Source organism: Siphateles boraxobius, unplaced genomic scaffold (assembly GCF_051911475.1).
Source record: "Siphateles boraxobius isolate OS27281-9 unplaced genomic scaffold, OSU_SipBor_1 49, whole genome shotgun sequence".
NCBI classification, from domain to species: Eukaryota; Metazoa; Chordata; class Actinopteri; order Cypriniformes; family Leuciscidae; genus Siphateles; species Siphateles boraxobius.
Genome location: NW_027509130.1, coordinates 3,002,663 through 3,028,583, shown reverse-complemented (window position 1 = coordinate 3,028,583; position 25,921 = coordinate 3,002,663). Strand labels below are relative to the sequence as shown.

Below are 25,921 nucleotides of genomic sequence, written 5' to 3'. Positions count from 1 at the left end.
GTTAATCAATAATGCTCAATCATTATTCAATCACTTAATTATCTCATTAACTCCAACACTGATCAGCGTTACATTTAACAGCCTGTAGTCTGCACACTGAGCAGTGTTCATTTCATCTGGGCAAACCCATATGGGGCCTACATGGAAACTGGGGGGCAAAACTGGCTGGGTCCAAGTTAGATAGCCCAGGTCAAACCCATGTGGGCCCCACATGGCTGTGCTGGCTGGGCTCCTTAAATTTTTTTCTTATTTTTGACTAAATTGACTCAGATGATTTCTTGCACAGAAATGACTAAAACAGAATTTGTAAATTTCACTGCTATGTAATATTAAAAATTTTCAAAACCCAATTTTTGATTTTTTTTGTTTCACTTATTTTATGCTTTTCTGTTTCTTTTATTGCTCTGTTATTTTTATATTTTGTATGAAATATTATGTTGTAGTAGTAGGCTATCTGAAGTGGAAAGAGATTGACTGAAAATATAACATTGCATCACAGTTTAATCGGAGCTCGATGAGATTTGATCAGATTCTAATGAGTCTCTCATCATGACATATTTACTTTCTTTATACATTGTTTCTGTTTATCCTCAAAGCTGGTCCATATCTGGATTGTTTTGACCATGATTATTGTTCAACACATGGTTAATGAGGGTAAAATTAAGATTATGTGTTTGTTGAATGCATATTATGAAAGCCCGTATCCGCCAGAGTTGATTTTTTTTAGTTATTTAAATAGTTATCTCTAGTGACATAGCCTATGAAATGTATGTAATAATATCAGCAAGTTGAAAAGAAAGCGTATAGCCTATAAGGTCATAGTGTTTTGCTTATGTTTGTATAAACAGAATAATTCTGTGTCTTTATTTAGTGTAGATCATGTGACACTACGGGAAGTAAAGAGTCCGATGATCTGTTCAACGTCACACATGTTCATCAACGCCAGCAAACACCACATATTTAAATCGATCGACGGATCATTTCAGCCTTAAGTATTAACTCCAGAAATAAAAGACGCAAAACTCGTGGTGATTTCACAGGTGAGTTTAGTATTAAAGGTTTACCTACATTTTTAGGAGTCATAGAGTTTTTATGAATGTTTGTTTTAGTTAAGTTTCGGTTTTGCGAAGTGCACACTGGTGAAGTGCAGTTTGAATGAAAGAGTCAATCACATGTGAATTCACAGCTGTTAGGACTTTCTGTAGATGCAAATTATGTTTGTATGGTTTTTGTGTGACAGTAAACTTTTCATGTCACAGCTTTTAACGTTACTTTACTCAGACTCACGCGACATGTGCTCTTTTAAGCAGAGCGCCGCTTTCTTTTCCTAGATAAATTTCATCAGACAACAACACCACCGTTTTTAAAGGGTCATGAAACCCCCCTAACAGCTCATGTCTAGCTCACAACAATCTTTTTGAAAAATTCAGCTTAAATGGGTGTGGATGGCAGTGAGAAGAAGGGAGGGAGTGGGTGTGGCACGGCAGGGTAGAGGGGGATCAGCCAGTTGGCCCATGCATATCGACTGTCACTAAAAATCAGTGGTAAAACGTGAGGAAATGCTAGATTTGTTTTTATAGCTGGCAAAGTCAAAGTCTAATGAAATACACTGACACTTTATTGTCCTTTCAAAAGTAGCTGAATGCCCTGCTATATTAGCCTACTACAGTAATTGTAATTCTATTTAAACATATATGTCTAATTATAATGTCATTATAAAATATATTGTTTATATACACTATAAATGAATATATTTGAATATAATTAATTTTCCGCTTAAAAAAAATGTTCCGTGCATAGCCTATAGATCTACGCGCCCCCTGAACCCCAATGACATGTATTTAATTACAAGAATTAAAGCTCCAGTAGGTAACTTTTGTAAACAAATATTTGTTAAAACTGTCATTATGTCCTGAAAGTAGAATATGAGACAGATAATCTGTGAAAAAATCAAGCTCCTCTGGCTCCTCCCAGTGGTCCTATTGCCATTTGCAGAAATACACCGCTCCCGATCAGAAACAACCAATCAGAGCCAGGAGGAATGTCTTAGCAGTGTCAATCACGCTCGTGTACGCGCTGATCACCCCTCTCTTGCACAGCGCGAGCGTTTACCGTCGTTCATGACTCTCCTGCTCGAACTCGTTCATCCAAATGAACGAATCTTTTTTCGAGTCATTTCGTTCATTCAACGAATGAAATGACTCAAAAAAAGATTTGTTCATTTTGAACGAGTCTTTTTTGGAGTCATTTCGTTCATTCAATGAACGAAATGACTCGAAAAAAGATTTGTTCATTTTGATGAACGAGTTCGAACAGGATCACGAATGTGCATCACAGAACAGAGCAAGGCGAGCATTTGTGCTTATAAAACTTAAAGTTTTTTATTTATTTTTGAAATGACCGATCGTTTCGCTAGATAAGACCCTTATTCATCATCTGGTAGGGCTGGGCGATATATCGCACGATATTGTTATGCGCATCTCGTCAGTAATGCCGGTTCCTTGATTAGTAGTAAATCGCCTTCACCTGCTTTCAGATGGAGCAGCATTTATTCTACAGCACAAACTCCAGTGTTAAATTAACACTCAAGAGTGTTAAAGTTAATGAGATAATTAAGTGATTAATTTAGTGATGTTTGAGCATTATTGAAGACACCTGATGTTAACAAGCAGAATCATTGTAGGCGAAAATCACAAATTGTAAGCAACCGTTATGGCGATAAGTGTTAGCTTTAGTTGGTCTCTTAATCTTTATACATTCACTTTAAATTTCTTTGTCGGCTATTATTTGATTATAACAGTCAAATGAATAAAGAAAACTGTGATCTGATAGTGTTGGTTATGTTCAGGCATAATCATGCTGTGATCTGAAAATGAATCTTATTGAGACAGTTTGGTTTAACTTATTGGCAACAACTTTATGATTTTAGAGCATATATGAATATAGGTATGTTTCTTACAATCCAAAATATTTAATAAACATTGTTCTGATTAAATCATTTTCAAATAATTTTATTTTGAAACACAGACATCAATAATCAGCCTATGAATCTCAACAATGGTGACAATAATAAAGCGTGTTGCAGTGGCTGCCACCAATCACAACTCATTGATGGCTCCCATCATGCATTGCGATATGAATAAATTATGATCTGTGTGATGATGTATGTATTTTACTTTTCCTAATTTGAATATTCTGCTCGTCACCATTGTTGAGATGCATAGACTGAATCTTGAAGGCTGTGTGTGCCTAACACGAAGAATTTTTTTTTTTAACTTTTAAGAAAGCCTTTATATTATAGCTAAAATTCTGGAAACTTATGCAGAATCACAGTTATGCTGTAACAATCAACATAAATCTAAAACATAAAGTTCAAATGATGAATGTCATAATATAACCAACAACATCTTCATGTTTTTTCTTTGTTCATTTGGCAGTTATAACTCAGATACAACAGCCAAACAATATCTAAAGTTAATAATTTAAGGGTCAAGAGGCCAACTAAAGCAAACACTTATCGCCATAACGGTGGCTTACAATTTGAGATTTTCTCCTTCAGTGATTCTGCTTGTTAACATCAGGTATCTTCAATAATGCTCAATCATCACTAAATGAATCACTTAATTATCTCATTAACTTCAACACTCTTGAGTGTGGACTCATATCCCAGGAGTGTTAATTTAACACTGGATTTTTTGCTGTGTACAAAGAGCCGTAGTTAACTGACAAGCTGAGCCATATCGCATTAATTATCGCTGGCGATACGTCCGCGATATTGATGCGATATGGCTCAGCTTGTCAGTTAACTACGGCTCTTTGTAGTAAATGCCGCTCCATCTGAAAGCAGGTGATGGTGATTTACTACTAATCAAGGAACCGGCTTTACTGACGAGATGCGCATAACAATATCGTGCGATTTATCGCCCAGCCCTATACCCTTTGTATTATAAGTCTACCTTTTGTGGTAGCCTACTCTTCAACCGTGTTTGCAATATAACTACCATGTCATATGCTGCCTCTTTGGCTAGGCTATTTGATCAATCAAATCTTCCAGTGTTCATTCTTATCTCAAAAGGATGCTCACCCTCAGATGTCGTTCTCTCCAGAAAGGATCCTCCTGACCCAGGTGGAAGAATGTGACACGTACTCAATAACCCAAGATTCAGTCAGATGATTATAATAAATGTTTTAACAAAATTTATTAAAAGATCCAAATGAAAAGAATACTTGTTACAGGTTATATATGAGTACTAACTAACAGATGGATACTAGCTAGGCTTTAATGCTTCTTGTGGCCCTTAACTGCTGGAGTATTAACTTGTTGATTGCAAGGAAGAGCAAAGAATCTTTTCCAGGTCTCCTCCTTTATAGTCCTTCCTCAGGCCCTGCCTTTGCATGTTTCATAAGCATGAGTACACATTATGGTTTAGCAAGCCTTCAATAAGCGTTAGTAAGCAATATGGTTTAATGCAATATATGAGCATCAGCTTGCAAAATATGAGCATCTGGCTTCACATGCTTTGTGGCTTCATATGCCTTATTAGATTAACAGCCCCTGGGCTACAGAACACTTCGCTTAGAAGTGTTCGGGTGAAGTTAGAAGTTAAGGCGGGTGAAGAAGTGAGGGAAATGCCATCCTCAGATGTGCCTCCCTTCACAAGCTGGTAGTCTGTTTCTGGCATGCCACGTGACCTGTCAGTGGCTGGATGGCAGTCTGCCTTGGCAAGTTTCAGAAACCATTTATTTTTGGCATTTTTTGTGCTTTGTGTTCCTCCTTCTCTAGCTCATTTAATATGCATCTGTTGATATGATTATGTTCTTTTGTATGATTGATGTTTTGGGGCCGGTTATCCCAATTAGAGCAGCCAAATGGCCGTGATCACGTGATCACGACTAGGGTTGTTACGGTATACCGGTATGAGGGTTTATCACGATATTGACATGTATGATTATCATATCGTGAACATTTGCTTATCCAAGGTTTTGGAAAAAAAATTAAACCAGATCTCACCTGCGCATATGCAACTTCTTTCCACTTGAGCTTAAAATCCACCCATTCATGTACAGCGGAGAAAATGTCTGAGACAGAGGTTGCGAATTCTAATCTCTTTCCCCCGCAGAAAAAAAGTTGAAATCTGCAGTGTGGAAATACTTTGGGTATCCGAAAAACGAACGCGGGGTTTTCCTTGAAGGTGGACATCCAGTTGTGTCCAGAAATGTGGACGAAGAGTGGCTGCAGAAGGAGGATACGTCGAACATGTTCTCCCATATTCGCGAACACCATCCCTCCCTGCAGATAAAGTTCCATTTATAAGGCCGTATTATTTCCATTTTGACGCAGATGTCACGAAAAATGCTTGATTTGATAGATGGATGAATAAATCTAAAATATAGCTGTGCAACAAATCAAATCGCTATATGAGTGTGTGTAAATCTATATTATGTAGTATGTGTGACGCTCATGGTGTTTAAAGCGTCTGGCGTCTCACTCACTATATGAGGACGTGAACACATGAACATATCCAGAGCTGCTCTGAGAGAAATAAATGAGCATTTCATAATTTTATTTAAAAGAATCATCGTCAAATACACTCTTGACTGAAACTCATAGGAGTTTAGTACAACCTGTCAAAATAAAAGTTCATAGACTCATAAAAAAATTTGATTAAAAAAAGTTTGTTTTAATAAACCATGTTCAACCAAAAAACCCTATCTGTTTTCATTCATTTTAGGGTCTTTGTAGCTGATGATTATAATAATAATGATTCTTTAATACCGTATACCGTGAAACCATGATATTTTCCTAGATGATTATCATACCGTGAAAATCTCATACCGTTACAACCCTAATCACGACTTGGATCGAAATGCAAGCATGTTTCTCTTCCTATGTACTGTAGGGGGTTGAGCTCGGATCGAGCCTTCTGTAGTAGGCTACCCCAGAGTGCTGTCTGGAAGATATCCCCCAATTTAATTGGTTTATAATACAGCAATCTCATTGGTTGTAGACCAATCAGGTCTGAGCATACACATTCCTTTATGTACGTTTGTGAATGATTTGGCCATATTAAATGCTAACTTTAATCGTATCTTATTATCGGTTTACCATAGCAATTTTATTACAGATATATTGGCTATTGTTTTATTGTACTTAAGACACAGAATAGATGAAGTTATTGTTTAAAAACGAACGCTGGGTGACTGCACCTCGCGTACTTAAGGCTAATAGAGCTGTCATTCGCTTCTTCAAATTTCCATCAAGATCAGTAGATCAGATGGGATTTTACGCAAATTATGACAATTCACTGTATTAAAGTAATCAGACAAACCCGAACGCAAGCAGCTGATTTTAAAGTCTAAATCACAGTTTTTATTTATTTATTTATTTACAAGATTTGTTGTCCAATGCTCACATTAGGCTATTTGGTACAAAGTGGAAGTAAAATGTTAAATGGCAAACTCATGTTTCCTTGTTGTTTACCATAATAAAATATGAGGGCCTATTGGTTCTGTAAAGCACTATGTTACAGTTTTTAAAGATTCCAATGATTAACAATGACTTGAACCGGTTAACGACTCAGTGACTGTAACATCAGGTAGGCTATTAAAAATCCAATTATTTATTTATCCACACCCACATTGCGTTCATGTTTTAATCTGCGTATGTACCTACGGGATAAAAATAGTTTCAAATATTAACACTCACATATAGGCCTAGGCTAGCTGCATAACCATAAAAAAAATCACTGCTGTTAATCTGTGCAATTATAATAAAATGAAATTAATAAAATACCCAGCAGAGAAGTGATACGAACATGTATTACTTAAATACATGTTCGCTTTTGAGCACATACAATACAAATACGCTCTTGAGCACATAAATAATAATATTTGCTAGGGATGGCCCGATACCGATACTGGCATCGGGGATCGGGTCGATACTGTCCTCATATACTCGTACTCGTACTCATAAAAATTCGCCGATACCACACCCCGATACCACGTACATTTTGCGAAACGAAACTGGCCGCCGCGAGTGCTTTGTCGAGGTGAACTGAGGCATAGGGACGTGCACTCCCAACGCAAAAGAGTGCGGCGCGGCACTAGATCTGATGGCCGAGCGCGAGCGCGGGCGCGGGCGGTAATGCACTCACTCTGTGTGTGCGGGTTCCGGGAGAATAAAACGATTCGCGGGACTCCCGCAAACTAGAAATATCTATGAATACAACATATTAAAACTAATAGATTTTCATTCATCTGTTGCAGAAAAGCAAGAAGAACAACTAAAACAAAATAGAAACGATTTACAGGCCAGAGTTTCTATTCATAACATGTTTGAAGCGTTGAGCGATGTAGCCAATCACAGACATGTGTGTTGATTTCTTGAACGCAATGAACAATCAGAAGCATTTAAGATAGACTCCCCTCACTGCTCAAAACTTTTTTGTTCAGTGCTGAATTCTGTATGCTGGCAAATCCTCTAATTATAACAAACAAAGTGTGGATATTATGAAAGATTCATTGTGCAGTCAGCTTCATTGATAATAACAGATGTGTGAGATCGCGATGAACTGTCAGCTTTTTAGGAATTAGACTATTAAGGGAGCGCACTTTGGGCGCATTCAGTCATGTCAGACCATGCACGCAGTAACTGCTTGCTTTTATGTTAAATTAACCGTGGTTTGTGTGTTAATACATTTATTATTTTACTCATTATTATTTATTTTTAGACTTGTTAAAACAAGCAGAGAAGAAAATAAAAACAGTCTTCTAACCTGTGTTCTAAAATAGTCTTCTGTCTTCTTTTCTGGGAGCCTATAGTTACTTTTGCGGTAGAAATATCGGTATCGGTACTCGATATCGGCAAGTACACAAATGTAATTACTCGTACTCGTATCGGTTTGAAAAAAATGGTATCGGGCCATCCCTAATATTTGCTATAGATCGACATAATAACATCTGTTTTAGTAAAAAAAAATTTTAAAAAAAATCACATTTCAGCACTGCAAGGTTATTATTCCAATTGTACGCACAAAACCCAAAGGCCACACTGCAACAAATTGCTGTAAAAATTACAGCAACTTACTGGCAATTTTGGTTGCCAGTAAGCCTGTACATTTTACAAGAGTACTGTAAATCATAAACTACAATTATACTGTAAAAAATACAGCACACCTGTAAAAACAGCAAAACAAGACCAGCTGTGAATTTACTGTTCTTTACTGTATTATTTACAGTATGTTACTGTCATTAATAATGCATTGAATTAAAACCTGAGACAACTTTCATTTGAGGAAATTTGCCATTAAATAGTTATTCCGTCAGCTAATTTAATTTGAGTCTACTAAGAAAAAGACTTTTTGAGTTAACTAGAAACATACATTTAACTAGATCCTACTAGACAACATAAGCACACATGAATGAGTTGAATAACATTAATGCATCAGCAAATACACAGTCACTGCCTATATATATTGCAACAATCAGCTTAACCTCAGTGTTTCTTTGCTCCTCCTGAACTGAAGCACAGGCTCTACTCTTCAACACAATGGTGACACACAAAACTCAACAGAAACACTTTAAATCCCAACAGATTAAACACTAACAGATCTCCACTATATCGTTATGTGCAAAAACACATAAAATCACATAAAGTCATTCACATAATTTTACTTTTTTGTTTATTACATTTGACTGTGAGATTTTTCAGGAAATAACTGACTTCAGCCACAGCCTTAGAGGAAATCCACTGAAGAGAAAAGAAGACATTAAATCTGTGAAGATCTCAGCAGGATTAAACAACTCCACAAACAGCATTACCAGTTTCACTTATTACTAACCAGACTGACTTTATTTCTGTCATAATTAGACTTACTGAGAAATAGCTGAGGGTTAGATGTGGATGATTTATTGAAAATATTTCATTTGAAGTTACCATGATCGTGATTAGTGTTTACTTTAGTTGGGCTCTTGACTCTTGATAAGTTGAACATTAGTTTTACTTTGGCTACTATAACCAAGTCTTTATGAGACAAATTTGTTATGGCAATAAAAGTAAAGTAAAATGATGATCAGGTGTTGTTGGAAGTCTATTCATAGCAGCCTTGTTAACATCTAGTGCTGGGCTATTCAATTGGCGGCCCGCGGGCCAGGTCCGGTCCGCCAATCATCTCCATCCGGCCCGAGGGCACCCAAACCTCCCTCCTCTTCTTTTCCTGACGGTGTGGCTAAATTTGGTTTGATATGCGCGAGTCCGCAGTGGCGTCTGCAGCTGTACGGCTATACGCACTGTGTGTGTACCATGAGCGATCCGACTGACCTGAGAAACGTTTTCAGTCCAAATATTTCAGCAGTTATTATGTGTGTGTCCCGTATTTCTGTCGACTGAACCAGCGATATCAATCATTCCTTAATTAATCATTCTTTGGTTCGATTATTTCCTTTCCATGAATTGGCCAAACGCGCTTGCATAACGGTCTGAAACGATTCGGATTCTTTCGGACCGTTCTGTCACTGAATCATCATCGGTTTCTCGGTCAGTAACAACAAATAGAGAACAAATAGCGCTGTTTTCCGTTGTCTCACTAGTTTACTTTGAACTACGCAGCGCGGCCCAGTATATAACGGAACGCAAGCTTAAAGGAGTTGCGTTTACTCCCAGTCCCGGACACTATTATTAAACAGCGTTGCAACATCCAGTGAGAAGCGTTTCAGTCTGACACATCTCTCTGTTACAAACCACAAATCACTCAATGATTTTAACTATTTTTAAATCAGATGAAACAGCCTCAACATTCCCAACACGACTGATGAGGTAAATAGCAGAAACATTGTGCCATGAACGAAGTTAGAAGACTAAATCCCTAATCACCAGCCTTACAAAAATTTACCATGAATGTAGCCTACTGTAGTAATTTACCATGGTTTGGGCAGAAATGTGGAATATTTATATTGAATACTATGTTATAGTCATTTATATTGCATTAGATTTATTAGGGGGCTAGAGAAATATATAATTAATTGTGTGTATAGTTTTTACCTGTTTAAGCATTTATTATACTGTGTGAGTGAGTAGCCATGCATGGTTTTACCTATGATCTCACTGTCAGAATATTTTAATTTAAGCCTATAATAATTATTAATAAAATAATTCTTACCAATAGCTATGATCTTGTATAATTCATATATTTGTACATAGGAGTAAATAAGTTATGTATTATGGTCTGATAAATCTGCATACTGTTGGGTTCCACATTTCCAAGTAAATAAAAATACTTTTATGTATACCTAAGCTTACTTATTGATACTGTTATGTTTCAATAAATAAGCTAAACTCATCGGCCCACCTCAACTTTTCGATTTAATAATCCGGCCCTCGAATGAAACTAATTGAATAGCCCTGATCTAGTGGCTTATCTTGATCAGAATAGTTTATTGATAATGAAATTGAGGTTGTAATAGATTTCACCTTACTGATTGGTATAGTATGTGATTCTATAGCGTGATGGTTGTGATTATTTCAGGTAATTTGTGTTTGACATATATAAGATTGACAAAACCTTTCAAGCAATTGGAACACACGTGTATCAAGAATCAGCATATGAACCTCAACTAGGCGTAAAAAAAAAAAGTTTGGTTCCGGTTGGTTGTCAGTTGAGGTCATGGGTCGGTAGGGATTTTTTCTTTTTTTTTTTAGTGGCAGCAAGGGATGGGAAGGAAATTATTATTATTTTTAATTTTTATTTACAGTAGCGATTGATAAGCTACTCTATTTTTTCATAACATAGCCTACATGTACATGTACTCTACCACCTTGTGTGTCCCAGCATGTTACACACACACACACACACACGCTGATTTTAAATGTGTGCGCGGGGGCAAACGGGGTTGCCTTATTGTAAAGTGTTTTCGATTAGTTATACACCGATTCAGACGTCTCGTGAGTTCAGTGTTGGAAAGATCAGTTGTTTTAACCATTCATTAAAACGAATCGGTTCAAATGAGTCATTAGTTCGCGAATTGGACGTGTCATTATCGGATGTGTGCGCGTTGTGTGATTATCCCGGCGGTTAGGTCATACCACAAGATTTGTGTCATCACAGATCATTTCATCACTGGATAGTTTTTTCGTTTATTTAAAGTGTGTTTTATATGTCAGCTGAATGTGATGAACGCCTTTCAGAGAAGATAAGGCAACGTATTTTAGCACAATTCCCACCCAGCGGTAATTCAGGAAAAAATAAATCTCCGAATGCTCCACATTAGGCTAAACTTTAGTCTTCCGACCTTGCCATCGTGTCGATTTATTTTCATTAATATGTGCGAGGGAGAGAGAGCAAGACAGTGCTTAGTTTTGAGACGGTGAAGCCAATACTTTCGCCTGACTCCGCAGAGAGAGTGCGTGCGCGCGACCGGGGCTCTCTCTCTATCTCTATCTCTCTCTCTCTATCTCTCTCTATCTCTGCTCGTTCAGTTCATGCGCCCTGTCACGAGCGCAGCAGTGCATCTACATGACAACAACGATGTGTGAACGCCCGTGGCTCACTCGTTTGTTAGCATTGCTGGAGGACAACAGGCTATACAAATACGGTGCTGTACAAAAACATAAATTATAGTTCGCCTCAAAGTTTTTTATTTGTGTATTTATTTAATTTGTATTATTTCTTCCCCAAGCTCATAAAATAAATTTGGGTCGCACATAAATTGACAGGGTCGGTCGGAAACCGGAACCAAACTAATTTTTTTTTATGCCCTATGGTGACAAACATAATATAGATAGATCAACTCTGAACATCACAAATCAAGCTACTAAAAAGTCACATCAAAAAACAACAAAAATAAAAGCAGATGGTAAGAAGAAAAGAAAATAAGACAATTCAGCTGCATAATTTATGCATGCTGCAATGCATGCTGGGAGTTCTGTATTAAGGTGATACCCAGCATGCATTGCAACATGAAGCATTTCATTTGAGTGTCACCATTGTTGAGATTCATACGCTGATTGTTGATGTCTGTGTGTGACTTAATAACATGATGTTTTTTTAAACTATCTATGCAGTATTGTTTTTAAAATTATTCAAATGATAATGCTGTTAAATTGCCTTATGGAAAACCGCTATATTAATCAATTATATGGAAAGAACCATATGACTGAGAAGACATTAAACTTTGGGAGAAATGAGGTGCTACCGATCTGTAAGTACTCTTGATGACATCATCAATACACAGCCATAGTTGCCAGATTTCTTTTCTCTTGGCTCTGTTGCTATAACTGTTGTGCCATATAAACACACAGGTAAAGCAGCCAGAGAAAAACTAATGTTGCAATGTCAAGGGTAACAGCCCAACTAAAGCCAACACTTATCACCATCATGGTGACTACAAACTAAACCATAAATCATCAACATCTAAACCTCAGTTAATTCTCAAAAACACCTTGACAAGTGACGCTGGTAATGAGTTATTTACTCCTCCTCTGCTGAGATCTTTAGATATGTACTGTCTTCTTTTCTTTTCAGGTGATTAAATTAGGGCTGGACCAGAATATTCGAATATTCGTTCGGTGGGTTGGTATTCGATTTGAAAATTTGACATTCGAATATTCGTTTTTTTTTTTTTTTTTGCACACCTGGGATCCCCCGCGAAACGGTTCTCACTCGCGCTTGAATAAGGCCGGCGACACACTGGCTGCATGGCGTGAGCGTCTCAGCTGTGTGGCATGTACGTTTTTATTTCAGCTCCCATGTTAACAGGTTGGAGTTTGCACACTGCCTGTGTGAAACAAGGCGCGGCTCGAGCCACGCGGAAAATGCGTGCATGCTAGAAATAGAACCGACGCCTAACTGCAACGGGAGTGTTCTCTGGCTAGAGCGCAGAACAGCGGAGTTTGTATGGACCGAAGTGCATGCCTGAGCTTGTGTTTTGGGTTAAGCTGCGTTGCTTTGACATTGTGGAAAATAGAATAATAGAAACAAAATGTATTAGCCTTTTACCCGTTATTATCAATCTAAATTAATCTCGTTTTTAATTTAACTTAATTTCGTTTTTCTTTATTTAAATTTTGTTTTTTCTTTATTTAAGTTTTATTTTTCTTTATTTAAATTTCGTTTTTTCTTTATTTAAGTTTCATTTTTCTTTATTTAAATTTAGTTTTTCTTTATTTAAGTTTTGTTTTTCTTTATTTAAGTTTCGTTTTTCTTTATTTAAATTTATTTTTTTCTTCATTTAAATTTCGTTTTTCCTTATTTAAATAAATTTTTTTCTTTATTTAAATTTCGTTTTTCTTTATTTAAATCTACCCTTTACTTTGTCAGTAATTTGTTAGTCAGAAAAATATTAGACTACCTTAAAAGTATTGCTTAATTTAACAGACCTGTGTGTGTGCGTTTTATATCATAGTGGAGTGTCCGTTCTCGGAGCATATAAACCCTGCCCGCGTGATGTGCGCTGCTTCCCGCTCGCGCTGTTCTGTAGCTGACTAAAAGTTTATTAATTCTGAATGTGTCGCGTCTCGCGTGTCCATCTATATTGCACCAAATGCAACACTGCACTCCCTTGTGAAGTCGGTTGGATGAACGGTTCTCGAAATAATCAAAATGCAAAAAGACAGACCAACACAGAGATTCCTGCCTTTATTAGTGAAAAGAATATGTTCAGCCCCCTCTCGCCGAAGCTTCGAATATTCGATGTTCATTACTACCGAAGCTTCGAAGCTCAAAAAATGGTATTCGGACCAGCCCTAGATTAAATATATGGCTGTGGCTGGAAGTCAGTTGTTTACTATACAATCTAAGTCAAATGTACTAAACAAAATAAGTTATTTTCTGTGCATGTATTTATGTGACAGTAAATGTGAAATGTGAATATATATTTATATGAATGACTGCTCAGGAGAGTAAATGCTGATATGAAGTGTGATTTTATGTGTTTTTGCACAAAATGATATAGTGGAGATCTGTTAGTGTTTAATGTTCTGTTGGGATTTAAAGTGTTTCTGTTGCGTTTTGTGTGTCACCATTGTGTTGAAGAGTAGAGCCTGTGCTTCAGTTCAGGAGGAGCAGAGAAACACTGATGTTATGCTGTGTGTTGCTTTATTTAAAGGCAGTGACTGTAGTTGCTGATGTATTAATGATCTTTTTGTTTAGTTCGTCAATTCAGGTGTATGCTGTTGTTAAATAACAATTATCTGCAAGAGGATTGAGTTAAATAGATGGTTTGTTAACTCATTGAAATAATTTTATTTTTTTAGTGGACTCAAATGAAATAAAATCACAGTATAAATATGAAATGTCAATTGACCAATTTAAGATAATCGGTTTCCTCAAATTATCAAATATTCACACTGTAAATAATACAATAAAGAACTGTAAATTCACAGCTGCTCTTGTTTTTCTGCTTTTACAGGTGTGCTGTATTTTTTACAGTTAATTGTAGTTTATGATTTACGGTAATCTTGTAAAATTTACAGGCTTACTGGCAACCAAAATTGCCAGTAAGTTGCTGTAAATTTTACAGTAAATTTTTTACAGTGCAGGGCTTGTAGGCTATTTGATAACGTATTATTGTCTTATTTGTCGCCGTTGTTTTGCTTCAAAATAAAGTAAAACACACTTTCGGATTTATCCTGTGTCTTACTGAAATACAGTGAATTATCATAATTTGTGTGAAATCCCGAGTTTGTGTTTATTCACTGACCCTAATGGAAAAATGAAGAACCATAAATTAATGAGAAAATTATGGAGCCCTGCATGACATATGGAAAATATTGTCTATATCAGCCTATAGAATATCTCTCCTTTGCAATGCCAGTAATTTTCATGCAGTCACACTGACTTATCTGCTGGGTAAATTATTAAATATAATAAAACTAGGCTAAATATCAAACAGCGTATCATTTATATCAGCAACATATTTCTTGATTTCGCCTAAGCCCTAAAACTGCTCTATTAAAGCTTATATTACTCTTTGTAACGCTGCTTTGAAATGTGAAATGAGCTCTTTACGAATACATTTTGACAGTAACTTAATCTAACTTGTCTTGTGTAAATTTATCAAAACATTATCCATTTGATTTGTAGGATTACAAATTTTATTTAAATGTTTAATTTAGATTTCCAATACAATAGTATTTTATATTGAGAAAGTTTATAAATGATGAGACCAGGAAATCTCTGCAAACGGTAGGGGTTCCCAGCAGGATATTTCTGACTGTCCCATCTCAGCACGAGAAGGCTAGGCTTTTCCTGTTCTCATTGTTTTACCGGGTGAAGAGTCATGCTGAGCAAGTTTGAACACCTGCTATTTTACTACTGAGACCATTTGTCTTGGAGTTCTTATCTCAGTGCGAGAAGTCCTGCACCGTTCTGTTCTCAAGTTTCAGCTCATTTACATGCTTTGTTCCTCACAATGTAATCCCTCCCCCTTGAAATGTATATAAACTACAATGCAAAGTTCCCTTAGTTAGAGGATGTTGGAATGAGTGCAGCTACCGACAAGCAATAAAGAACTTCTGCTGGGAAAACTTCCACCGTCTCCTGGTCTGAGCTTCTAACTTTTCTACAAAGAAAAAGATCACTACAGATTGTTACTAAAATCGCCCTGGTTATCACTTAATATTTTTGTAGTACGGTAAAACAGTGTAGTAGATAATTCATAAACTCATACATAAAGGAATGTGCATGCTCATGCCTCAAAATCTACGCCAATAAGATCGCTGTATTATAAACCAATAAAATCGGGTGTGGGCGGAGCAACACACGTCGTCCTGCCTTTATGTGTCCAGACTGCACTCTGGAGTTACTCAGCCTTCTTCGAGGACAGCATTAACTATTAAAGGGGTCCTATAATGCCCTTTTTTACAAGATATAAAATAAGTCTCTGATGTCCCTAGAGTGTGTATGCAAAGTTTTAGCTCAAAATACCCCACAGATATATTTTATAGCATGTTAAAATTGTCACTTTTTGAGGGGGTGCAAAAACGTGCAGTTTTTGTGTCTGTCCCTTTAAATGCAAATGAGCACATGCGCTGCAAAGAGGGCGGAGCTTCAAGAGTGTGTTAGCTGCCTTTTATGTTCAAACAGTCGGACAAAGATGGAGAGTCTCAAGAAGAAGTGACAACATGTAGAATGCAACAGGACATTTCTGAATAGTTAGTTGATGAATTTATGTAGCTTATGTGTAGTCGTCTTCTAGTCATTGATTATCATAGCATATTCTGTCATGATAATCTACAAATCGCTTTCCCGGGGCGGGGTTTATGTAAATTTTAGGATTTGTGATGTCACTAAACCGTGAATAAGCTCATTGCAATCCCTACCAACAGTTTGTTGTAGGCCTATTCCTTAAAAAGTGATTTCTGTAAAGTAAAATATCTCCCTTTCCTTTGAACTTTGAGCGTCGTAATTTTTCAGATCTTGTTTATGCTCAAACAGCAACATTACACACTAATTAAAGTTAAAAAAGGGAAATCATAATTAGGGATGCAACGATACCGCTTTTTCAAAACCGATCCAATCCGATACCAAAATTCTGAGTACCGACCGATACCAATCCGATATCAGTGTTTTTTTGTTTTTTTACCTTCAAAACTAAAGAATGTATACAATTCACTTGGTCATTAAGATTTGTGAAAAAATTTATGTCTGACAACTTTATTAAGAAAACTGAATGATGCAGTAGCAAAATTAACAGTAATTTTAACACTTACTAGTTGTATCAATCTTAACAATATTTACTGCAATTATCAAATTAAATTATTTTCTGAAGAAAACCCAAAAAGTAATAATATTCGAAATCTAGTGAATCTTAAATCAGAACGGTATCAAGCTGCAACACAGTGCTTATTATAAAGTAAACCCGTGTTTTTGACAACAGAGAGGGTCTGACCTAGGGCTGCACAATTAATCGAATTTCTAATCGCGATTACGATTACGGATGCCACGATTACGTAATCGTTCCAAGCCGCGATTACAAAAGAAAATCCACTCTCCGTGTGTGTGTTTAGAGCATAATTATGTTATGAGAGGCGAATCCCGACTACTTCAGAAAACCCAGAACAATATGACATACCAGGCAGTGACGTAAGTGTATGCTGAAATAAAAAGACTTTCACCTCAGAAAAACGGACTTTACTGTCCTGTCAGCCGTTATACTGTGCTCGTAGCGCGCACTCTTCAATTGCACGCGCAAATGCGGCGGCGCGCGCTGTGTATGGCTTCACTGTAAAAAGTGCAAAATAAACTAGGAGCATGCAACGTCATTACAATGTAAATTAGTAAGTCACGAAATAAAAGTAAAATACCAATAAATCACGTGTTAGCTGAGAAGGATTTGCATGCAGGTATGATTTTCATTCACCAGGAGATGTTTCATTAACAGTTCTTAGTATTGTGTATTCACCATGGTAACTGTCGTTTCCATAACCCCAAAATGCCACTTTATTTTCACTTTGTGTTATTTTTTATAATTTTAAATGACTGTGGTGGCTCATATCAACATTGTATTAACAAAAGCTAGTTTGGGACTGCTATTTAATTGCTTTAGCATAGTCTTAATGTTTATCTATTAGTAGTCTTTACTATTAATCATTCTTACAATTTATGTGTATGTTAAGTAAAGGCGGACAGTACTGTGTGTTTGTGTGTGTGTGTGTGTGTGTGTGTGTGTGTGTGTGTGTGTGTGTGTGTGTGTGTGTGTGTGTGTGTGTGTGTGTGTGTGTGTGTGTGTGTGTGTGTGTGTGTGTGTGTGGGCGCGTTAACAATTTTTGGAATACGCCTATATATATTCAATGTAAATTGTGATAATCGTAATTAATAATCGCAATTACAATTTCAAGGGAATAATCGGCAATTATGATTTTTGTGATAATCGTGCAGCTCTAGTCTGACCATCTAGATTCTAGATGAACAATGAATTCAAGTACCTTTTCTGTTATTTTTACAGCTTTACGATTCTGATTTGGAAGTTTTTCTTGCCTCTGAAACGCATCTGTCAAGGTCAGCTGCTTTGACTCATCCTTTTCCGTTTGATTTGCGCAAGCTCCTCGTGTTCTTTTGCATGATGCTTCTGAAGATAGTAATTCGTTGGCTTTGCAAATATTACAATTTTCAGTGCTACTCGCTGATGTATCAAGGTTAAAATATTTCCAAATCAGGGACATGTTTAACGCGCTGAGGTACTTCGAATGTAAAAGGTTTCCACTCAGCTTGCCTGTCACACTCACATGTGATTGCGCAACATATTCTAAAATGTATTCTAAATGTATTTAATTTAAGGCAATATTTAAAAATAAATAATTGAGTTCTTATAAGAATTATTATAGTTTTTACAGTAGGCCATCATTTATTGCTATTCATTCATCTACCACTGGTAACACGGTATCGAATTTGGATCTGTCACCGATATCACCGATATCCGATCCATTCGAAAAAGCTTGGATTGGCGTCGATACCGATCCAGAGTATCGGATTGATGCATCGCTAATCATAATCAAGCACCCCTTTAAGACTGGATTGGCAGGTGAACTCATGAAAGGACCACAGTAAACTAATTAACTGCTCTCTCTCTTTCTGTGTTTATACAGTGAAATGGCAGAAGCCAATATTTCAGTGGATCAGGATCATTTCAGTTGTTCAGTGTGTCTGGATCTACTGAATGATCCAGTGACTATTCCATGTGGACACAGTTACTGTAAGAGCTGCATCTCAGACTACTGGAATCAGGATAGAATCTGCAAATGTCCTTTATGCAACCAGACCTTCACACCAAGACCTGTTTTAGGTAAGAATGTGGTGATCGCTGAAATGGTGGAGAAACTCAAGGCTACGAGACACCAAGCTGCTGCTCCTGCAGTTCCTCACACTGGATCTGGAGATGTGCAGTGCGACTCCTGCTCTGGAAATAAACAGAAAGCAGTGAAGTCGTGTCTGGAGTGTCGAAGCTCCTACTGTCAAATTCACCTTGAACAGCATGAGAGTCTCTTCAGAGGTAAAGGACACAATCTGATGGACGCCACTGGACGACTGCAGGAGATGATCTGTCCTCAACATGGTAAAATGATGGATATTTACTGCCGTACCGACCAGCGGTGTATCTGTATGCTGTGTTTGGTGGATGAACACAGAAATCATGACACTGTATCAACTGCAGCAGTGCGGGCAGAGGAACAGGTACTGCTCCCTGGGTTAAACACATTTTTTAAGTCAACTGTTATGTGATTAAAGTCGAGTCGACATTGACTAATCGCTGATGACGTCATTATAAAAACGCAGTAAATGGAAATGCTTTGCAACATGCCACAATTTGCAACTAGAGGCTAAAGTTCGTGAACAAATTTTGATGTTGGCTTGAGAAGCCGAACCTCGAGCTGAGGCTCGAACTCATGTTGCCTTGTGAACAGCTTACTTCAAAAACAGAAAGGAATATATGCTGGAACTTTCCAGTTTTTAATCTATTTCATTGATAGATCACAGGACAGCGCTGACAGTAAGTTTCTGCGCTCTTGAATGTTTCTGTGCGCACTTGCATGTGTGTGCGTTACAATGCAGCAGGGCATTAGTTTATAACAGCGATTAACTTACGTGCAAGGTTATTTTCGTAAACGAAGACTAAAACTATTGGTTAAAAAACATTTTCGTAAACTGAAATAAAAGAAATAATTCATGATAAATGATAAACTAAAATAAAACAAAACTTAAAACAGTTAATGAAAAACTAACTGAAATTAAATAATAATTAGCAAAAATAAATAATTGTTTTTGTCAGGAAAAGCTGACCTGTGGATTGTTAAAGGCCTTCTGTGTCATGTCACGCAGTTGTTGAATAGTCATTGTGAGGGGGCAGTCCGTAATGCCTAAATGGTGACTTAGTAACACTTTTAATTCCTTTTATAACTGTATCATCTTTATATCTCTTTTAATTCCTTTTATAACTCTTTTAATTTTTCTTTTATTTTATTTTGCATTACCACTTTAAATTACCATAGTGTATGAAATGTGCTATATAAATAAACTTGCCTTGCCTTGCCTTCCAATTGGATTGAGATTTCGAAGGAAAAGGCTCTTGAAGCTGGTGTCCTCCTCCATCCTAGGCTCGTTGCGAGCTCTGAAGTAAGCTCGTCTGAGTCTGTGGTAGTAAACATAGGGAATTTCATGTCTGCCCTGTTTGGTGTCCAGGGCAGCAATCAGTCCGCTTTCAGACCTTGGATCTTAGAATTCCTTGACGATGGCTTGTTTTAACTGCTGGTAGTCTGATTGGATGATTCCTGGCTGCCGAGCCAGAAAGTGTCACAACTCTGGTCCGGAAGTGATCCAGAGGAGATAGAGTCTGTCTTGGTGTGTCACACTGCTCAAAGACTGCAGGTGAAACTCAGTGTCCTGAGGTAGGCTTGGACGTCGTTGTCTCCTGCAAGCTCTGATGTGAATGCAAGGATGTGTCTGGCCATTCTCTTGAAGTCTTGTGGCGTTTCAGGGTTTGTCTGAATTAATCCTTCTCTTCCTGCAGCTGCAGAGACTCTCAGGAAGCTGGCTGGTGAAGTGTTACACAGAGGGCTTAGGCTTCTCCCCCCCTTGTGCCTGTGGGCAGGGTTTGGGGAGTTTCACTGCTGATGTGAAGTTCATCAGGATACCTTTTCCTTGTGGGGTCCATTTGTAGTTGGTAGGACTGTTCTGTTCTGGACCATGTTAAGCTCCTCTTGATGCTGGAGAATTACTGAGTCAAGGTTTGAACTTCAGCTCTTGCTGCACGCAGATGGCCTTTAAGGGCCTTAGCTTTAGCGTCTCTCCCTTTAAGTTCCACATTTGCTGTTTTTAACAGTGTCTTCATGTGAAACAGTTCTCTTTCAAGGTCTTGCTTGGTGGCGTTATCCAGCTGTTATCGGTGCCCAGCTGTTGTCAGAGCCTCCTGAAGACCGTTGATCTCCTTCGGTTGCTCCACTCTGTCAGGGTCCTTGCATCTGTCCTGTGCCTTCTCACGCTGAGCAGGGGGTTGGTTCTCTGTAGAACTCTGTGACTTGCAGCGTTAGTTCATTTACCTCCTGTTGGAGGCTTATGGGAGCATGGTCCAAGGAAAAGAGGATGCTGGTCAGCTTTTCGTGGTTCAGGCTGAGTGTCGGGTGTCCACTTTTGTTGCAGTCTTGCCATTTCGTTCTCTGCTGTTGCAGGTCGTTGGCTGCTTCAGACTGAAGGATGTCCATCACTCTGCTCTGCCGGGTCTCCAGGGGGTCCTGGTGGGTGGCAGGGCTGGATGTCGGAGGCATACTGGCACACTTGTGGGAACACGAGAGAGAAATGGCAAAGGCAAATGCAAGTTCGTAGAGAAGGTGGTAAGCTATCTGTGTGTGGTACTGTTATATGGACCTTGTACGTATAGTCAAATTATTACTCAAAACTGATGGTTCTTCTTACAGGTTTAGTCACTACGGGGGTTACAAATAAAACAAAACTGAAGGAAAACAATCAAATGGAAACAGAAAGAGAAAGGAAGAAAGGAGAGTTTTTCCCTATTTAGTTCAAAATAACTAAAATAAGGTAAAAGTATAGCTTAGGGAGACTAAAAGGGAGAGTAAGTAAACACATTGATTTAACAAAATTTTAAATTTAATTAAATTCAATTTAGCCGAATAGGGATATTCAGGCTAAAATAAAAGTAAATTAAATTAAATAGGGGAGGAATAAAAATAAAGTCAAAATTAAAAAAACAAAAATAAACCCAAAAAATATGAAGGACCAACCTAATTTTGACAGAAAAAACTGTAAGACCTCAAACAGAGGATGAAACCAGAGAGGAGTACGGAGAGGCAGAGAGAGGGGTGGTTTAAAACATGATGCTCACACTGTATCTAAGTGTTAGTTGGATACTAGTTGATGAAGTTAAGGGCTTTAACTTGTATACATGTAGGGCTGCTAAAGAGCTAGCTTCTGTTTTGTTTACACAAAGGTCTGTGGCGTGTTGCGCTGTTATCAAATTGAACCATTAGGATTTCTTTGCTAATATCGGTTTAGTTTCGGTTTAGTTTCTTATCGTACGATTTAAACAAGCATTATAGCATTGATAAACTTTCTACCGTTCGTAGGAAGGTGCATTCAAGCTGTAGTTTTTTTTTTATCAGAAACTGGAATGCATGTATAAAATGTTAATAAAAATCAAGGGACAAACATACAAGATCGATTACTGGGACTACTTGCAAACAATGTTTAAAACGATGCCCTTATTCTCCACCATTATATGTAGCAAATTAACTCTAAAGGGAAATATGAATGATTAAATGTAACTTGTTAAAATTAATTATAAATATTTGGATCAGTTAATCGAGTTAATTTCATGTAACTGAATTAATATTAGAATCAATTAATCTGTTCGTCCAGCGAACACAGTATTGATCGTCTATCAACTTCCATGGCCACAGAAAAATAACTCTTTCTTAGCATGTAGCTGTAATCATAATCGTAAGATTGACATTGATTTATAAGCAGACCAGAATCATCTCACACGAATGTGAACAAAAGTTTTACTTAACTAAATCACGACTCATAACTAATCTAAAACATATACAAACAATCACGCATACATGGGAAGAAAGGAAAGTGAAAATGACTGAAAAACTGGAACAGAACAGAGGAATGAAGCTATGAAAAGAGTAATTTAACATCCTGGAAGAACAATCAGTTCCTTACTACAAAGCTCCTTTGTTAACCAAGGGGTTTGGACTAACTTAACAGCGATTTAGTATATTGTACGATACTTGCATTTGCCTTAGCTGAGCGTCCGGATATACAATCGTGAGGAGAAAGTCTTGATAGTTCAGTCCGATGGTGATTGAGTTGCTATCAATTTCTTCTGCGTTGAATGAATACGTGATGGTGAACTTGTGGAGTCAGTTAACTCTGTTATACACATGGTTCGATGTGTATGGCCTTCCGCTGGCTGTGCCGGCGAGGCCGGATGATGTGAACAGCAATCAGGACAGAAGCCAGCTAGCACAGAGAGAACTTTATATTGGCTTTAAGTTCCACCAAGGTCACGTCTATCAGTTTTGGCTTGACCACTGAGAAAGGTGCAATTCTCAAGCAGGAAAGTTCCTTTGTTTGAAAAGCTGACTCATTTGCATTATTGGAGTAAGCTGGCAGTTTGTGTGCATTTATACTCTGATAAATATAACATACACTTCTTTGAAGTGTATAAGTGGAGCAAAAGGTGATAATTCACAGTGGGGCATCCAGACATCACGGAGTCTCCCTGGGTGAGGGGTTCTAAAATAAACTAAGTGAAAATGATATTAAAATAAAAACTTATTTATTTATAAATGCAAAAATAAAATAACCTTGCTTGTGTACTATAAACTGTTAAACATGCATTTCACCGATCAATATTGAGCCCTCAGAGGGTATAAACAAACATGACTTGTGGGCTTTGAGTGTGCATTTTTTTTGTCATATTAACAGACGGAAACTGAGCGTAAAAGCGGATTTCAAAGATTTCTTATCCTTTGGCTCCCTCTTTAGGACCGCATTAGTATTACAGAAAATGTAAATCTCTGAGATTTTTGGGGGAGTTTAGATAAAAATTTTTTACGAAAACCTTAAGTCCAATCAGTTAGAAAAACAATTGCACACAAAGTCAGAACAGTGTGAAGGTCTTGTTATATATGGTGTTAGTTTAAAAATCACATGAATAGAGACTAGTCGACATCAAGCTTAAAGCGTCATGGCAGAACATTTAAGTCGACATGTAGGGTAGGGGACCCCTACTCCCTACTGAATCTCATGAGCGATTCATGATATTTTTCTTCTCATTTGTCATGTATTTTTTTCTCGATCAGAGAAGCTGACTTAATTATTTGTGTTTTGACAGAAAATAGAAAACCATTGTTGGTAATTATATTTCACAATCACAGTTGGGTACATCTTCAACAGTGCAATTATTATTTCAATTATTTCAAGGGTAATTATATCAATCTGGACCAGTTAAACAATACAGGATAGACATGGAACTGTTCTTTTAATTTTTTCAAATAAACAATATAAAATTGCATCAATTATTCTTGAACTGACCTAAGTATTTAAAGAGAGTAGGCTACATAAAAACATACATTTTAACATTAGACGTTAAATTTTGATGTTAAATCGACTATTGTTTCATATAGAATCGTTCTATACAGTATGTAATGCAATTACATCAGAAGTAACTTATTAAATTACAAAGAAATTAAGATTAATTCCTTACTTTACTTTTCAAGGGAAAAGTAATTATATAAATTATATAAATTATAAATTATATAAATAAATTACAGTAATTAATTACTTAATAATGAGCGACACCAAACACTTCACAATATTGCTGTTTTTCTAAATTTTTTATCAAATAAATGCAGCCTTAGTGAGCATAAGAGACTTCTTTCAAAAACATAAAAAAATCTAACTGAACCCAAACATTTGAATGGTAGTGTAAATTTAATCATATTTTTATTTTCTGCAGACACATTTTGAAGAAACACAGAGAAACATCCAGACGAGAATCCAGCAGAGGGAGAAAGATCTTCAGGCGCTGATAGAGGCTGTGGCGTCTCATAAGGTGAGTTTGGAGAAGAACAGAAGTTTGAGTTTCAGTTTGGACTTTCCTCCAGTGCTGGAGCTCTTCTAGTCATACTAAAGCCACTGTATGATTGTGATGTGTGTGTAACAGCGCTCCGCACAGACGGCAGTGGAGGACAGTGAGAGGATCTTCACTGAGCTCATCCACTCCTTTGAGATACGTCGCTCTGAGGTGACGCAGCTGATCAGAGATCAGGAAAGATCTGCAGTGAGTCGAGCTGAAGAACGACTGGAGCGACTGAAGCAGGAGATCGATGATCTGAGAAAGAGAGATGCTGAGCTGAAGCAGCTTTCACACACACATGATCATGTTCATTTCCTCCAGGTAACAGAGATCTTCTCAAACACTGAGGACTTCTGTAATTCAAAAACACAAGCTTCTGTAATTACAGGTAGTTTTTGTTTTTCTGTCTTTAGAGTTTGCCGTCTCTCTATCACTCTGGATCTACAGATGGCTTCAGTATCAGTTCTCATCTGTCTTTTGACAACATAGTGAAATCAGTCTCTCAACTCAGAGACAAACTTTTGCAGTTCTGCAGAGAGACAATAGAAAAGTCATATAGAATAGGTAAAGGCGTCTATTCTCGGAAATTAGTTCAGCATCATGTGTGTGTGCATATAGATATATATATAATTATACTGTACATTTACTGTATATACATTCTTAAAGAGAATTAAACTGCAGATGTTTTTTGCTTCCATAGCGAAATCCATCCAGGATTTTGGCGCCCCTGAATATCAGACCAGAGAAGAGTTTCTACAATGTGAGTTACTATGATTATGAGTTTGACTAATAATGACTAGTTAATGGCATTTTTTTACTTTTTGTGTTACATTGCATGGGCTACAACAAACAAATTATAAAATCAATAATAAAAATAATCAACAAATTGTATTAGTAATTATTTAAATGACTGAAAATGCATGTCATCAAGATGGAGAGGAATAATTTTTACTTAAACTATTCATTTTCATAGAAAATTTGTTGATTTGAATAGACATAGGTTTTGAATCTACTAAAAAATTTAATCATATTGATGCTTGTAACACAAGTAAAAACAATTTATCATGAATAGACATTTGTAAATGGGGAATGCTTTTACCCTGCAGGAAGAATAAATTAAAGTAACACATTACGATGTTTATAGGTGATACCATACTATGTTACCTGTTAAATGATTAGTTTATACTATTTTTGCACACATTATTTAGCATAGATTTGTTGCAACTCTAAATTAAATTGTACGTCATATGTTGAAATGGATTGAGGTTTCATTGGTGATTTAACCAGTCGGAGAGACCCATTTAAAAAAAAGTCAAACTTTAGTATTATA

The 25,921-nt window shown here is 37.0% G+C and overlaps 1 protein-coding gene across 1 annotated transcript in view; it reads left to right on the top strand.

The window, feature by feature from the left end:
* The first annotated feature begins 893 nt into the window (after positions 1 to 893).
* LOC143711105 (tripartite motif-containing protein 16-like) overlaps positions 894 to 25,921 on the top strand; it is a 30,339-nt gene continuing 5,311 nt past the window's right edge. The window contains exons 1-6 of the mRNA XM_077202433.1: positions 894 to 1,040; positions 18,581 to 19,166; positions 24,472 to 24,567; positions 24,679 to 24,912; positions 25,005 to 25,155; positions 25,292 to 25,351. Coding sequence (XP_077058548.1) covers positions 18,585 to 19,166; positions 24,472 to 24,567; positions 24,679 to 24,912; positions 25,005 to 25,155; positions 25,292 to 25,351 — 1,123 coding nt within the window. The 5' untranslated portion in view covers positions 894 to 1,040; positions 18,581 to 18,584. The remainder of the gene's footprint in view (positions 1,041 to 18,580; positions 19,167 to 24,471; positions 24,568 to 24,678; positions 24,913 to 25,004; positions 25,156 to 25,291; positions 25,352 to 25,921) is intronic.